Source organism: Dermacentor albipictus, chromosome 1 (assembly GCF_038994185.2).
Source record: "Dermacentor albipictus isolate Rhodes 1998 colony chromosome 1, USDA_Dalb.pri_finalv2, whole genome shotgun sequence".
In the NCBI taxonomy this organism is placed as follows: domain Eukaryota; kingdom Metazoa; phylum Arthropoda; class Arachnida; order Ixodida; family Ixodidae; genus Dermacentor; species Dermacentor albipictus.
The window spans coordinates 472,026,251-472,043,878 of record NC_091821.1 but is presented as its reverse complement, the minus strand read 5'-3'; the positions used below and the strand labels follow the sequence as shown (position 1 = coordinate 472,043,878).

Genomic DNA, 17,628 nt, shown 5'->3' with positions numbered 1-17,628 from the left:
ATCAAGCAAAAGCACTTGAATCATCCGACTTTGGTGTTGACGACCTGTTTGTTCCTTTTCACATCCCCACAATGATCAAGTAGATAGTGGTTAAAAAACAAAAATAAACTCAGTGATGATTTAGTGGTAAATGTGAGATAAACGTGTTAATGTTACGTAGCACCTCTCTGAAGTCCTGAAAACTGACTGGTCAGCTACGGACCACCGTCAGTCGCACATGCATGCGCGCCTGTACTTCTAAGCTCTCCATTCCCTCTTTACCTCTACCATGTGACTGACTTCCCACACTCCATACACATTCGCTTTTTTCCACTTTGACATTCCTAATGCTTGTGCATGAAAGAAATTACGAGCTCAGCATCTGTGAGACCCCTCTTAAACCTTCACCCAGTACTCCGTCACTGCAACTCACTTCAACATTGATGCCCGAGAGTGAGTTGAGAGAGTTGAACAGGACGTTGTCTTCTCGGTGGAGGGCAGGCAGGCGTGTTGCTTCTGTGCACACTGCAAAAAGAATCACGAATAAGTGCGACATTACACAACTCAACTGTGCTGGGAAAATCCGTCCGCTTCCGTGCAGCGAGATGCTAAAAAATATCACGATATCTTGACAACAACTGTTTCAGTACACTTGCAGTAGAAACTTGTTGATACTTTTACGTGGAATCACAGCAGGGGAACTCCGTACAAGGTGTATTTACAAGGGAGTTGCAAGCACTGGCCAACATGGGAGGCAGCTAACGTCAAGCCAGGCATTTCGTCGTCCTCAAATCAGCGACAGTTCACTTATGGATGCGCCCCACGAAATCCAAAGGTTGACAGCATCATCATAGAGTCGCACGTAGCAATACGATCCTGTTTCGTTCGACTTCCCCGCACCAACGTTTGCTATCAAGAACACAAAAAATTATGCAATATAGTACACAGTTATGCTTCTTTTTTACTGGCAGGTACATTCTTGGAAACCACGACCTTACCGCATCAACATTTAGTACATTGCCAAAATATGATGGTATGATACGTTTGATAAGTATGATAAAAATTAAATTGAATTCTGGGGTTTTACATGCCAAAACGATGATATGATTACGAGAAACGCCATAGTTGGGTCACCTTCCATGCCATCGAGCTCACTTGAGATCAAGTGCTTTAAAGACCGCACAAACATTTCATTCGGGGACAGCACCAGACCACTATTATATACGCAGAACTCCTCCGACTGGCCTCGCATTCAAACGGGGCCTCCTGCTGGTCCCACCATTTGCAATTTGCCACCTTGCTGAGCCGCGGCGGAGTTTCCCAGCTCCTCAACCATGAAAATTGCTCCTCTCTCGAAGCAGGCGTCATAATGAACTCATTCGGTGGCCATAACGTTGCGAATGAACTCAGTCGAAATGCAAAAAGCTGCAGGGTACTGCAGCATAAGTACAGCGAAAATGGCATTTATTTGAACAAAAAACTAGTTTTGTTTTGTTTCGGTCAACCCGTCTATGGATTGCATCAAGACAAAAAAGTACGGATTGCCAAATAATGCTAAAAACCATGGGATCTAGAATATTTGTTTTAAGATGATCAATTTTACCGTTAATTGAATGCAACAAGAGGGTCGAGTTCACGCAATGAAAACCATAAAAAAAAAACGCATTACAATCAAGTAAGTACTGCCCATATTCAAAAAGAAAATTTGCCCCAGAGGCAAGCGTGACTCAGCACTATTTTTCACTGACAAAAGTTTGAGGCCACTTCAAGCAGCTTCAGAGAAAGAATTTACTTATAGATATAGCAACAATATTTATGTTCAAATGTAACCAGTTTGATCTGACCTCCCAGGACCCAAGTCCGACATTTGGCCCTCTTACCACCGATGTCTATAGTGAAGATAGGCCCACCTCCGCCAAAGGACACCAAAAATTTGGGGGGAGCTTCTCATACGAGAATGAGGTGGGGGGTTCGGACACAAGGTCGCAGGTGCAACAAGTGCCTTGAACCCTGTGGCTTATTCAGGGCAAAGCGAGTGCATCAAGGTTTGTCAAAGTTGGAGCGCACTGGTCAAACCAAAAGATAGAAAGGAACTGCCCAAGGCAGCTGGAGCACTGACCACGTTCCTTGAGGTTGTTGATGAATGCAGTGGATCCCTCGGGTGGTACCCAGTGGGGATTGGTCAGCTGAGAAGGAAACAATTAAGTAATTTATTTATTTATGCAAATTCCTACAGCACTCGCATGCGCAGAAGAGCAGCAAGCGAGAACCAGTGCCTCTCTCATGGCATGCGTCCTTAAGCTGGACTACAGGCACCCTATTTAAGGCACTGCTTACACTTTCGAGTAGATTTCCCATTTTGTTTATGTTTATTTTATGTTTATGTTTTATGTTTATGTTTATTTTGTTTAAGAACCAGAACTTTAGGGTTCAGCATTGGGCTTGCTTCTCAAGCTTTACATTACAATTTGTACCAGTCTGAGTGCGACTGTTTGTGCTTCAATGAAAATAGGCCAATAATAAAAAAAAAACTACACTCCATTGTGGCTCAATGAATGGCTAGAACCAGTAAGCCTCTTCATTTCACGAACACAGGTCTCATTCAAACAAATAAGTACGCAAAATAAACATTGAAGTTGGCCCTTTGCTTTTCACATATGAACTGAAGCTACTTCAGCACTACGTGTACATTTGTGCACAGATACTGCAAAATATACAGTTTGAAACAGCGTGCTGATATTTTGACATTAGCATAGTTATCATAGGAAGGGGTGCCTCAAAAGTACAAAGACACACCGTGAAGTGCATGAGAGAGAGCTCAGTCTTTCCGTGCTGCGCCTGCCGCTGTTCGGGCTGCGGCTCGACGATGGAAGCGGCTCCCGCCCCACCGTGGTCGTCGTCCTCGCCGCCATCACCAGGCCTCCACTGCACAGAGAAAGAACAGGGGTCAGCTCAACCCAGACGTACCACAGCTCTCGGACACCTCAGTAATAAGGCGTGGTTATTTAAAAGTTTCTTAACCAATGCTCTTTTAACAATGAAAGCACTGTGAAACACCACAGGATGAACACAAGGCTGCAAAACAATTAAGAGTATGTTGTGCTATTTCATCGCTGCAGCCAAAGACCAGCCCATTTCTGAATCACTCAATTGACACAACAGAAGGAAAACAAATCAAAGCAGGTGCATGTGAACACCAGAAATTTCAAATGGAAACCAAACATTGCATGATCAATATCGGCACTTAATATCAAGTGCTGGGTACTTATTAAATATTCACAAGTGCACTCATAAGTGCTCACTTTCATTTTATTTTTTCAAGTTTCATTTGCGCTTGCATGCAGTTTCTTGGGATTCGTTTTTCCAACTCCCGTTATGAAGACATTCTCAAGTGAATAACTCCCATCATGAGAATGCATTGCACATTGACAGGGCAAGGAATACTGTAAAAACCTGCGTATAATACGAGATTTTTTTTCCCTATTATTAGCATCCCAAATTTTCGCTTCGTACTATATGTGGATCTGAACGAAAATTTGTCAGAAATCTGGGCTAGAAGTTTTGGTTTCGTTACTGCTGTGTGGCAATGTCTTGACTTCGTTATTTTTGCGCGGCTATGGCTTGGTTCCCTTATTGCTGCATGGCTACAGCATCATTTCTTTATTGTTGAGTGCGCACCTCAGCAGCATGTGTGCAAACCACGCTTCGCAAGGTGCATCTTTTTTATTCCGCATTGAAGGACCAAGATGTCCAGACCACGAAAACAGTACTCGGCTGCTTTCAAGAGTAAGGTTATTTTAGACGCACAGGTCATTGGCAAAAGTGCAGCCGGGAGGAAGTTTGGTGTCAACGAGGGAAGCAGTCACGGATGGCGTTACCAGAAGGAAGCCCTTTTCGCGTGCAGCGCAACGAGAAGAACCTTTCGCGGCCCGAAGAGTGGGACATTGCCGGAAATCAAACTTTCCCTGACGGAGCTCGTGCACCAACAGCCAGCTACGCATTTAGCTGCGAGCGTGGAGCTCATGCAGGCAAAAGCTAAGGAGCTTGCAAGAGAAAAAGGGCTACTGAGCTCCGCCTTCAAAGCGAGCAAGCACTGGATTTATCGCTACATGTGCCGTGCTGGATTTCCCCTAACCGCCAAACTTAGATTTCGCAAAAGCTGCCCGAATCGTCCGAAGAGCTGTTTGTGGCTTTCCAGCGTTATATTATTTTGCTGCGCAAGTCCAAGAACGTCCAGCTAGGGCAAATCGGCAATGCTGACCAAACGCCGGTTTATCTGGACATGCCATCGCCCCTCACCGCGCACGAAAAGGGCTCTAAACAAGTTTATGTACGGTCCACTGGCAACAAGAAAACGAGTTAGTGTCATGTTATCATGCACGGCAGACGGACGCAAGCTCCCGCCCTATGTTGTCTTCAAGCGCAAGACGGTGCCTAAAGGTGAGGAGTTGCCAAAAAATGTGGTTGTGAGATGCCATGAGAAGGGCTGGATGAACGAGAATTTTGTGCTTGACTGGATAAAGTCCGTCTGGTGTAGACGGTCCGGCACACTGTTGTCGTTCCCATCCATCCTCATGCTGGACGCATTGCACGAATCCGGCACTGAACTCGTCATTATGCCAGGTGGGATGATGTCTCAGCTGCAGCCTTTAGATGTTTGTGTGAACAAGCCGTTCAAGAAAGCGGTCAAGCGGTGTTACGCAGATTGGACGCGCTCAGATGAGCCTGCAGTGACGCCGACCAAGCAGCTGAAGCAGGCTTCGCCAGACACGCTATGCAAATGGATTGTGGACGTATGGGCCAGCATACCAGAGGACCTTGCGCGTCGCGCATTCAAGAAGTGCGGCAACTCGAACGCGCTCGATGGCACAGAGGATGAGTACCTCTGGGAAGATATGTCCGACAAGGAACTGTCCGAAGAGAGCGCAGCTGAGGAAGACGGCAATTGAAGTGCGGAGTGCAATTTAAATAAATGTTTTCCTAGACTTTTCCAAACTCGTATTATACGCAGATAAATCTTTTTCCATTTCGCGTCCCAAAAATTTCACCTGATACTATATGTGGGTTCGTATTATACGCGGGTTTTTAGGGTAATAGCAGATGACACACCAGATCCCAACACCATTCTTCTGCTTCGCTTGGGTGCAATAATTTTTGCAGCCACCCTCCAGGAATTGTCACGTGACAAAAAGTGCACCACACGGTGGCTTGCATATGGAATTGCATATGAAATTGACACGTGCAACATCCACATTCTATTTCCCTTGCGGGTGCCAGCACACAAACGAATGTGCATGCACAAGTACAATAGAACACACAAGAGAGCAATTCACAAAATCAATATTAAATTTGTACTTAAGAAGTATATCTGCTAACCCTTAATGATAAGGTGCCTGCAAAACATTTGCAGCTGCATTTCCCAGCTGACATCGAATTGTAGGTTGCAAAAGCGGCCTTTAATTCAATTTGATATTCATATGAGGTAGTTATTAATTCAAGGACCACATGAAGTAACAACAGCAAACTCAAGTTCCCAATAATGTTTTAATGCTATAACAGAATTATTTGCCCACACATGAGCATGATTCAGAAAGGAACTTGATAGGGGTGTGCAAATATTCAAACTTTGAAATATCTTTTATATAGTGTTTGCTATTCGATTCGAACCAAACTATTAATATTTGAAGTATTTCAAGTTCCAGAAAATAAATGTAACGGTTTCATTAGCTACACATAAAATCGCAGAACTTCTAAATGACATGAGCGAACCCGATTCTCCTCTCAAACTCTGGCCTATCGGAAAGGTTAACGGCTGCCACCGCACTTTGACGCTATATTAGACAAGGTAGCTCGATCAGTGTACACAGACTAGAACGAGTGCAGTGTAAAAGTGCGAAGCACAGCATCTGCTTATACTGTATTTAATTTAATGTAACATGCACCCAATTTCCGAGCGTTCAAAATAAAAACACACTCGAACGTAATGTTACAAGATTTTTTTCAAACTATGGCATGTCCCTATGTTGACGATCAGAAAGAAAGACGCGCACAATACACCCACACAGAATGTGAAATTATTCTGCAGACAGTTCTTTTCCTTCAGTGATCCAGTTTTGCTGGCTCTAAGGCGACTTCTGGATACGCACCAAACGCATGCCGATTCAAGGGCTGTCACCTTAACAAGCTCGGTCTACACGGAGTTGCTTTAGAAGGTCTGCAAGCTTGTCATCGAGATCTGGATATTTTCCATATTTTGGCCTGTAGAAACTTTTTCTGGTCAACATGCAGCTGATGATCTCCTTCATTTGATTGCACCATTCACGGGCATAGGTTTCAGGCATGCAAAACATACGCTACGTAGCCATCTTAAGAGTGCAAAATAACTTTCCTCTGACATAAGCTTTCATCATCCTAAAAACAGCGAAATATCAAGCTGCCGATTCTCGCGCCAATACTGTACATTGTGTCACCCGTGACACAGGAAAATGTCCAATCCACCTCAGCATTGTGCCATAATCTTGGCACCCTTCTAAGGCAGCAACAGCATACACAGCCACAAGCAGAAACAGAAAGTTACGTGCACGATGTGGCTCTGCACCGAAAGGGAGACCCATGTTGCTGGTGGCAAGGTGCAAGAGCTTAGTCTTTGTTGGCTCATCTTGCAAGGCAATGCCTGGCCATACCAGCCACAAGCTTGTCTAGCGAGTGCCTGTTCCCAGTGTCCGGTGCAGTTGCTACTAGCAGGAGAGCATGCCTACTTCCGGGACATGTTGAGCAGCTCGCTTTCCTCCATGTCAGCATTTAGCGATCCAGCATGTAGCCATCCATTCTGCTGAATGGCTGTATTTTTCGAGGAACAACTATGTGGGAGTACACTAGCAGTGCAATAAACTTGCTTTTTCGGCCATGTCCTGCAGTACATTTTTTTTTATAATTTCACATGGAAACATTAGAAAAATATTCTAAAGATATTTGATTCGAGTCGCCCTCAAACTTTAATATTTGAACCTGCTACCCACCCAAACTTTTCCTTTGCTACTCGCACAGCACCAGAATTTTACATAGTTGGCAAACTTCCATGGAATCAAACTTAATGCAAAAGGCTTGCATTAGCTTTGAAGACTACCAGAAAGTAGCATAAAAGCTATGCAATGTGGAATAAATCCACTGCCATTAGTTTAGCTTTCATTAATTTTGTGCCCTCAACATTTAATTTGCACCCGATTTGGTGCCATTACTCTATATAATTTGGTGCCATTTTTATTCAATTTCAATTTCATTCAATTTTGTAATCATCCAATAAGTCTTCAGCACCAAAATGTGCAATTAGCATTGTTGATGCAGGTGCCACCAACAGCACAGCTCCTCTGATTCTGCGATTACAAGCAACATACACTGGACTCCCCTCACCTGTGGGCTTCCATGCTTGCGGACATCCATGAGGGCGAAGGAGCAGACGTCCCCAACACCCACCACCTCCACGGTGAAGTTGCGCAGGAAGTCCACAAGCTCCAGCGCTCGAGGCCGCATTGCAAAGATGAGCACCAGAGGGGTGACCACCGGGCTGACCACTTCCTCCAGAATGCGCATCTGTGGCAGAAATGGTGGGTTGCAGTGGCGTCTTCTAACTCGGGAAGGTACAGTGCTGGCAGAAGGCACGAAAACTGGCCACTCAAATCGGCTTGCAATTCCAGAAAACGAAAAAAAAAAAGGAAACTGAGCCGTTTCGTACTCCTTATTCTCTGCCATTGCGAGCCTTTTGAACTTGGCAGCCTTGGTGCCATAAGGTAACATACGAGGGTTCATTGGCCAGTTGCCTCCTCCCGGGGTGTAGGTTAGGTGACTGAGTGACGCGAGCTGGGTGCAAAGCGGAGGCTTGGAGTTTCCATTCTCCGCGTGTCGAGAGAGGGTGCTAGAAACTTGCGCCCACTAGGGTGCCTCGATGTCCTCCTCGCCAGCTGCTTCGTACAGAATGGAGGCAAGTGTGGCGTCTACTGCGGCATTGGGCACGTGAATCGCAGAAGCCGTAGTAGACTCCTTTGGCGGACGCTACACCATGGTAGATGCTATATGGACGCATCCCTGGAAGCCTATATATGGAAGCCTTCCCTTCTGCTTTGCTCCCATCCTGCGCCATGGAGCCAAAAGGGCGTCAGTTTCTTGTGCCATCTGTCGGCGCTCCCTAGAAGCAGAACTGCACCGCAATGGATTTTGCATTGGCGCCCTCTCACCTAAGCTACTGCTAGGCCTCCTCCCAAATTCACATAACTGCAGAACGCCAGTAGTTGAAAAAAGATGTTCGACATTCACTGCCATGGCCGTGAGTGGTACTGGCTAAGATTCCCTGTGCCAGGTTTAGCACATGTACATAAATGCACTCAGACCTCGTTATAAGGAAACAGGATACAACGAAATATTAGATATAACGAAGTAAATGAAACTCATTTAGTAAAGCAGTGAACAGGGCTGGGTGCAATACAATCATAAATGCAATTCCCCTCGAAATCCCCACAAATATACATGATCTCGATTAACGAAGTGCAATTGTCTTGCCAATGATTATAACAAACTAGATGCGTCTCCGAAGGCAAAAAAAAAAAAAAAAACCAATTGTTGTGCGCTAAGTACATCGCTTGCCACAGGATTCAGAACTAGTTCGCTGTGGCAGTTCAACACTCCCGTGTCCCAGTCTTGAACACACCATCGAGCAACACTAGTCTTTCTGCTCGCCATGCATAGCGGCACACATGCACGCAAGCAGTGGCTTACTATCACACTTCTGCACTGATCTCTCTGTCTTGCATGTGCCTGGCTGTGCGAGCCGCACAGCGGCTATGCGAAATTGCATTCATTTCTACTGTGTGGCGCATCACGCAGGCAGGAGCAGCTGGGTGCGGCCTTCGAGATTTCCCTGGCACAATCTTGCGGGTCACACACAAGCCTGTGCGGCGCCACGCAGCAGTGCGAAATACCAGTGCATTCACTTCTCTTGTTTTTCTATGGCGTGACGTGCAGGCCATAGAAAAAGCTGGGCCTTACAAGATCTCCCAGGCGCATTCGCGAGGGTCACAGCCAGGAGATGTATTCACTCCTCCCTCTCCCTGTGATGTGCCACACAAAGAAGCTGGGCGTGCCCTCCGAGATCGCATTGGTACCGGTGCAACCTCGGAGCCCACGAGCAGGCTTAAGCAAGACGGCGCGACAAAGTTCGCTTGCCTGCTTGATCACACAGCTGAGCATGTGTTGTGTGCCACATGATGCTCGACCACGACGAGCCATGTGGAAAGTGGAAGGCCATCGCAACGGGAAAAAAATGCAGCTGTCTAATGGCTGTCATGTCAGGTGCTGAGAAGTGGTGTGTTGCATGCACCAAAGATTCTTTTGTTGCTTTATTCAAATTTCATAGCATGCATGACCGTGTAGCAGTTCCACAGGCCGCAAAGCCATCTTTCGACTTCCATGTTTAAAATTGGGGACCCCATTGGGCATATATAGCAGTAAACGGCAATAATAAATAAAACAAAGTAATTTCAGTTTCCCCTTCAACTTCATTATAACGAGGTTTGAGTGTAATGAAAAAAAGCGGGCAAGGTGACAGCTGCCGCCACAGCTCAGTTGGCACTAGACCATCGCACGTGTTGTGGAAGTTGTGGGTTCAACTACCACTGGTGCCAAGTCTGTCTTTAGGTCTACTTTCATGTCCACATTCCTACATTTAAATCACAACAACTTCATTTCCCTCACGCTTCCTTTGGCTTTACTGTCTGTAGGATTCTTGTGGTTGCCCACAAGAAATCTAGCACTCATTCTTGCTTTTCACTTAACCGATTTCACACGGCCTATCCTTTGCACTTACGGCCTTGTACTGGAACAGGTGGGCGAACTGATCCCGCACGACGGTCGTGTGGCACAGGCCCTTCCAGTGGTCGGGCATGTAGTGGATCTGGGCAAGAATGCTGGTCATGAGCCGCTCGGGACGCCACACCAGGTTCTCGTCGGGGATGAGGTTTCGGGAGATGGCCACGACGATGCCAAGCACCGTGACGATCATCAGCACGTGCTCTACGGAGAGCACGTCCTCGTCGATCACTGTCAGTAGCAGCAGCACCGCCAGCGGTGCCCCCGCAAAGAAAGTCACACTCCTGCACGTACACCCCAGGGAGGTTTGCAAGGGCTGGTCACTGGATAGAATCTCAAAACTAAGGCACAAGTAGCGACACGAGATGCTGTTCACAGTCGCAAGAAGCCTTGCGCAGTTGATATCTACGGTAGCAATTGTTTGGTCAGGCAGCGTGTAGGTGAAAGGGTCGGGCTGCATGTAGAAGTAAAGGCGATAGTTGCTGACCATGTCAAGGGACTACAATATTTCACCTATTAGCTTCTGGTTTTACTGTGCTGTACAGAACTGTTAGTTTAAACAGTGGATTCCGACACTGTCCGTTTCGATAAACAAGGAACTGAGTGACATTGCAAAACGTAAAGGAAACGGCACAAAAGCAATACGTATAGCCGAGAACAGACAATCAGGCTCATGTCAGTGATGGCCAGTAACACTCACTTTGCAAGGATGATGACAATGTGAGAAGAGAAGATGCTCATGTACTGGCAGGCAGGTCGGTAGCCACGGCATAATCTGAAAGAAACAAGTCATTCATGAGCCAAACCTTTTATGCACACTTCTCGCTGCCCGGCTTATTATCAGCGAGTGCAAAGCTTTCCCCAAACTGCCAACAGGTATGCCCACAAACTTGGTGTGCACATAACAGAAGCCAATTGACTGTTTGATGGGATTTAAAGTCTAAAAGTAACAGCAGCAGTTTTGAGCTATGCACCATACTGATCAATTTAAATTACAACTTGGCGCATTTTTTTAACATTCTCGAATCTAAGCCGACCCTATAGTTTGGCATATGATTTAATTGAAAAAACTACCGGCCTAGATTCGAATAAATATGGCATGTGTACCTCGTGTTAAGTTCGTGGTCGAGCTCGTTGAAGTGCCGCAGGAAGAGACGCCCGTAAGGAGACCAGGTCCGCAGACCGAGCACACCTGGCTCTCGCTTGATGAGATCAGTGTAGCTGTAGAAGAAGTACATCACCTGCCAGGCCAGCACCAGCGGAAGCAGCACCAGGTTCACCAGACCCACCCACAGGATGCGCCTGCAACAGCGAACATCGGCACATGGGGCTGAGAGAGCAACATATTGCTCTGGGCTACTTGGGGTTTCCATGCTTAATGAACCATATTTACTATTTACCCAATTCTAACACATCTCTTTTCCTTGTTTTTAAACAAGGTGTCTGAAATTTTTGTGTGCATTACAATCAGATATTGAAAAACTACATTTATGTCATTGGCAACAGCCTACACTATAAGCCAGTATCATTGTACAAGATGGCGTAAAGTTATGGCACAGGTTGGCACCCATCAAAGGGCACTTCTCTTATGAAAGCCAATTCAAATAAATTAACACACTGTGAAGGGGAACTCTGCAGGTTTCATACTATTCAGATTGCAGACATTGGAAGTGTGGTCTTTTTTGTGTTGCCATAAAATAGAAAGCAAGTTACATGTGGGTTCATATTTTTTTATCAAAGGCAAATGGTGACAGCAAGCAAATTTATGAACACGTGTCTCAACACGAGATTGCCGAGGGTTGTTGTGTATGACAAATTTTTTACTTTTTTTTTTATGCTTGTACGTCTACTGGATGATGTCAGTACCATTCAAGATGAACGCAAATGCCATGCACAAAAGAAATACAGTAAAACCTCGTTAAACCGTACCCACTTAAACAGTAGTTTCGTTTTAAAAGTAGTAAAGTCAAATCCCCGACTCAGCGGCCATTGAACATAATGCGTTTTGTATTCGCATAAGCCGTACCAGCTTATTGTGTATGTATTGGTTAACACATAGCGTTTCCACTTTACGTCATGAAATCACGGCGGTATGGTGGCCTGGTAGAACAATGAGCCTCAGAGATAGGAATGGCCTCTAAGCGCAAATGCAGCAGGTGCTTGGAATAGTGAAGTAACATCAACATCATTTCGGCGCCGTACCAAAGCTGGAGAGTGTTGTGGTGTTGTGCAAGCTCGGACAAAAAACCGGATGCTCAGCGTAGAAGGAAAAAGCGGACATCGTTCGCGATATCGAACGTAACACGATGAAGTCTGTGCTGGCACGCGAGAGCTATCTACCGTTCACTACGGTGTGTGGAATTTGGAATGCGAAGAAGAACTTGGTTCGCAGTGCTGCTGCGACCATGAAAATATGTCGGCTACGAGGTTCGCCTTTTCGCCATCATTGTTTCCGTTATTGCCGAGGTGTCGCCTAACGACAGTGACGAGGACGACATGGAAATAAAAGCACAGGCGATTCAGGCCCGGCAGTGGCAGATGCTCCACATTACATAAGCCTCATGCGGGTGTTTGCCGAGAAGAGGGAGGCTGGTGGAAAAGCTGGCTCATAGCGAGTTTGAGGCCACTGTTGTCACTGTTAGCCTGCTGCGGCATCAAACAAATACAGACTTTTGTCGCGTGAAGTAATAAATACTGCATGTTTTCTGCCCTTCCATGGCACTCTCTCGTAGTTTCGTTTTTGACAGGTAAGTGGGCGATCTCATGCTATTTCAGTTAAGCAGTACTACCATCTAGTACATACTTTTTCTTAGCTCCGGCCAACTGTGGTTTAACGAGGTTTCACTGTACCATGAAGCAGACTGCTGCTACAAACTGTGCACCCAGGACCATGGAAGTAGTGTGGGCCTGGCAGTCAGGAGCTTGACTAGCAAGGAGAGGCCCATGCAGAGACGCGAGACAATCCGCGTAATGAACAACAAAGAACATTTAATTATGCTGTTACGGAGTGGTCAGCTCTACAAGCTCCCTGACAGAGAGTGACGTGCAATCAAGCTTGCTCAAAAGCTGAAGTCTGAAGTCTGTTGGATGGGGACGTCCTTTACAGAGTCCACAACACCCTCATTGGAGTAGGAGAGAGTGAGCACTCTCCATGCTCATTCTCTAACCACCCCTGGCCCAGCAGAGGGACAGGCACCGACGTGCACACAAGCCCACAGACTCTGCCAGCATCTTCCCTGCTGAGGAGGAGAAGGAGCGAAAGCACACGCTTAGCTTAACTGTCATGCTTGCTGAAGGGAGACAGCACTGGCAAGTCTACGCAAACATCAAGGCATCGTGCGTGCCGTGGGTAAGGAGGTGAGAATGCGTGCACAAAGGCGAACGTCTGCTCACTGTTTTTCAACGACTGTGTGCTGTTTGGCATATATGAAATGTCCGGGCTTTTGCCATGGCTTTGGTGGCGCGACAGAAATTGTTCACCACACAGGCCCGTGGCAGCATCAGCCATATGCAGTTTTTCTACACTGAATAAAATGGCAATGCCACAAAGCAAAGCTGGTTGATATTTGGTATTCTTTTATTTTTTCTTTGAAACCTTTACGAAGAGCCAGTTTAGAAGCTCTTGTTGAAAAGGTGGTAAGTAGTGGTGAATTTTTTAGAATGAACTCTACATTTTATTGCAATTTCCGCAACTTTGCTTATCTAGAGAAGATGCATATTTCAGAATTTTTTCCAGCTTTTACTACTTTCAGTTAACGAGGTATTACTGTACCTTGGTTAGAGTATTGCTTGCACGTGTGCTTTCATCCTTACCCTGCTTGCACTAGTGAGGCGAGAGCTGCTGGTCACAGGGCCGCAGAATGAAGCTTCACTCGATCTCCAGATTTCCAGACCATCTGACTCAAGTAGTGCGTGCGCCAAAATTTCAATACAGAATTTCTAAGAAACCTGTATGCGTTTCTTTTGTAGCTTCGTGTTACTATACGAGTGGATGCCAATTTTTCCCTTTCATGTACTCCCCTCCACCTTGCGGGCTTCCGCAGAACTGATTAGCCATTTTCGGCGTCCCAGTGCCTAGAGTAGTCGATGTATTCGCCTTCACTCTGCGATCGGCTAGCCTCCTGCTTAGCTCAGATGGTAGAGCAACTGCCCCGGAAATGTGTTAGACATGAAAAATGTTTCTTCAACTACTAGGCTTTTTTTCTGAGAAATGTCTACTTAGCTTCATGCTACTATTCGAGTGGACGCCAATTTTCCCCTTTCACAGATGGCATTGTGGTGTGCGCAAATTACTCCTCTGAGGAATAATTGCACATTGGTCACCGGAAAAGCGTTCAATTGAACACTGTTTACTGTGTTCCTCAGTAAAATTGTACAGTAAAATCCTTTAGACCACTTATTGAGAAAGTCCCACAGTTTGGACTTACCCTGTTGTTAAGGTAAGCATATGCATTGTCGTTAATTCACTTATTTGGTGTGCACCGATTAATTAATGCACCCTCCCAGAGCTTGCCAAGCAACAAGTGCCACAAGAGAGCAAAGCAGCATGGGTTGCACTAGCGTCCAACCAAAACACATCGTCGGTGGAGTTTACATTGCCCCGGTCATCGGCTGGAATCATACCGGAATCGCAAGAGCGCTCTGTGCCTTTTATATTCTCGCATTTGGCACTGTGCATGACATTGTGTTGGTCACGTGCCTTCTGGACTGTGTGGTCACCATCTGTGGTCACGAATATGGCGAACATTGATTCATATGCAGCGGTTGAGACTGCCAGAAATACCAATTGCCAAAGACACAAGATCTGGTCAAGGAAGGGGGCCATGCATGCTGCAACTTGCCTGGACAGCTGCTGTGCGAGGAGGTCCCGGTTGGCAGGCCGCTTGTACTGCTCCCGCAGGTGCCAGGTGTTCTCAAAGGGGGCGCCCGGGAACCAGAAGAGGATGAGCTCGAGGTTGTACTTGAGCCCCTGGGTGAGGTACACCACGGAGCCGAGCAGGGGCAGTGTGAAATGCAGTGGCAGTACATCTTTGTTCACCAGTGCCACCATGTAGTTCTTGTAGCGAAGGATGCGGTTGTAGATGTCTGCATTCAGAAATCAAGCTTGTCAGCATAGCAGGCAGTTGCCCGTATTCTTTGTCAACAACTTTCTGGGGCCACCGACAGGCTAAGTCGGCTGACAGAATGACTGTTGCTCCTGTGAGGTGCAGCGCAAAGTGCCATGCAAAAGCGCAAGTACTCTCGAAAGTTATTGACCAGAAGTACGGCCTCCGATCAGAAGTCTTGCAACTGGTTTCAGTCGCAAAGTTTTCTTTCAGCCACTATCAAAGGCCCATACATTCATAGCAGACAAGAAAAGCATGGGGGAACTTGAAGTTGTTTTTGCTTGCAGCAGGATGTCAATGCAAATATATATATTTTTTTCATATACAGGCACTGATCAATTATTAACCCTTTATTGAGAAATGCTGCCAACAGGCAACATACCAGAAATTTTTTTTTGTTTCTTTCTGAGTTGCGGTATTGAGTACAAAATTTCTCGCTAAATGTCTTCGGCCAACACTGAATGGAAAGCAGCAAGCGCTCTTTGCTGGTTTAAAGTTGGAACATAGAACCAGGAAGAAGTTTGCCATGCAACACTCTCTTGAAAGCACATGCTGAGGGGACAGACCGATGCAAGGTCTCCGGCTGTAGTGGCATTGCACACATTATACAAAGCAAATAAAACGTACACCCATGGTTCACATACGACAAGAGCTGTCTGCGTAAATTCCAAAGGAAGCCATAAGGTACCTTGGGTGAAGCCCTTTTCAAGTCGGGATTGAATTTACAAAAAAAATTGGCTTAATCAGAGTCGAATGAAGAGATTACTGCAGCCGCACTCTGTCACAAAGGCTTACTGGCACACTAAAGCATGCACTTGCGTGCAAACAGGTGAACCTGTGTGCAACTGTCATGCCAACGCAACAAACAGAAGTTGCCATGGAATGCAGGTTTAGTGCAACCACCAATGGTACATTCATTCTACACTCCATTAACCGATGGCTTTTTTTATGCTCTCTGGTAGTTCCCTCAATCGTGCGCGGGCCTTGTCGTAATGGCCTTCGACGCTCTGCAATTGACGAGTCTGCTACATAGCAAACCCATTGAACATCGAGATTTTATTTGACACCAAGTGCACATGGTACCACCATTGCCAGCAAGAGCTCTGTAAACCCGAAAGTACGATGTAATGAAAAACTAAAAGTGAATGTTGAATATAAGCAAGCAGAAAATGCACCTTTAACTACAGCACAATGCTTTTAATTGAACCGATGGAAAAATCTTAGTAACACTCACATTCATGCATTTTTAATGACAGGGAGAGAGGTGCTCAAATTCCTCCTAAAATTTTGGCATTATTGAGGTTGCTGACCATAGTTTTTTTGCAAGTGTAAAATGTGAATAATTTCTTGAATTTCCTCTGAATGCACTAGCGGCAACAGGCCACTGTAACAAGCTGTCTACAAGTGCCTATACCCCAGCAGGTGGAAGGCCCTTAAAAGTTTTAATATCGAGTTCTTTGCAATCCTGTTGACTCTCATACACTAATGACTTCTTAATGACCAAGCTATGAACATTAAAATTTGTAAAAATCCTCAAACGACAATAGGGAGGGGGGTAATGGCTTGCATTCTTTAAATCTAAACTTGAGCACACCTTGTGTAGGATACATATGCACTTATTAACAATGATTTGCCTTTAGGTGCAGCATACGAGTAGCAGTAAACTTTGAGAAACAGAATGGAGAGCAGCACACTGTTTATACATCACAGTAGCCTTTTCAGCAACATCGCTATTGCAGATTTCACCAGCTTCAGGAACTTCTGAATCAACTCGCATGAAGAAAGTACCCCTTTAATGTCCTTTCACTGACTTCTAAACGAATGGTTGGAGACCAATGAGTAGCTTCTTGGGCAAACAGAGCTTATTTTTCATTAACCAGTTGTGGTCTGTACCAATATTCTGTACATATTCTGTCTGTACACGGCCATACCAATATTGTGTCAGGCGCTCTGCTGCTGGCAGCATAACACGGCCACCTTTAAGCTAAATGCCTTCTACAGTGACAATTCTGAAGCTTTTAGTGAAAACGTAGACGATTTTAGTGAGAAAGAACTATGTGCCTCCATAAGATGGAGATGGTGATCTTACAGAAGTCAACGATGAAGAAGAAGATGGCACGAGAGACAGCGGCTCTGGTAACACACGACCACATGCAACAAGCTGGCGAGCCGACATGGATAATTTTCCAGACTTTGCCCCTCTTCCCTTCACTGTCACGAAGTAAGAGCTTCTAATCTAAACTGAGTTGGGCTACTTCCAGCTGTTCCTCAGAGACCAGCTTACCGAGGAAATAGCTCTTGAAATGAACCACTATGAACACGAAAAAAATCTAGAGTGTCGGCGTCCTTCCGAAGAACTTAATTTGGAAGGACTGGGAAAATGTGCCATTATAAGAATTCAAAGCCTCCCTAGGGGTAATCATAAACATGGGCTTGAATTCCAAGCTGATACTGAAAGAGTACTTTAGCCAGGACCTTGTCAAGAACATGCTTTTTTTCCGCATGTTTTCCGATGGCGTAGATTTCTTCAAATCTTTTGGATGCTGCACGTTGCTCAAAGTCTAGATGCCTCTTCAAGTTGACCAACTCGGGCAAACAAGGTCAGGCATGTTATACTATACAGTGATGCGAAATGCAGAGTGCATGTCAACGCTGGCGCCCAATTTGCATACAGTCGAACCCACTT

General features: G+C 45.7%; 1 protein-coding gene across 3 annotated transcripts in view; it reads right to left on the bottom strand.

Moving 5' to 3' along the window:
- Atg9 (autophagy-related protein 9) overlaps positions 1–17,628 on the bottom strand; it is a 68,187-nt gene that overhangs the window by 17,399 nt on the left and 33,160 nt on the right. For all 3 annotated transcript variants that reach the window (XM_065440710.1, XM_065440713.1, XM_065440712.1), the window contains 8 exons: positions 14,679–14,922; positions 10,945–11,139; positions 10,538–10,612; positions 9,836–10,121; positions 7,390–7,569; positions 2,776–2,904; positions 2,099–2,165; positions 413–504 (listed from right to left, as the gene is read on the bottom strand). In XM_065440710.1, the coding sequence (XP_065296782.1) occupies positions 413–504; positions 2,099–2,165; positions 2,776–2,904; positions 7,390–7,569; positions 9,836–10,121; positions 10,538–10,612; positions 10,945–11,139; positions 14,679–14,922 (1,268 nt within the window). The remainder of the gene's footprint in view (positions 1–412; positions 505–2,098; positions 2,166–2,775; positions 2,905–7,389; positions 7,570–9,835; positions 10,122–10,537; positions 10,613–10,944; positions 11,140–14,678; positions 14,923–17,628) is intronic.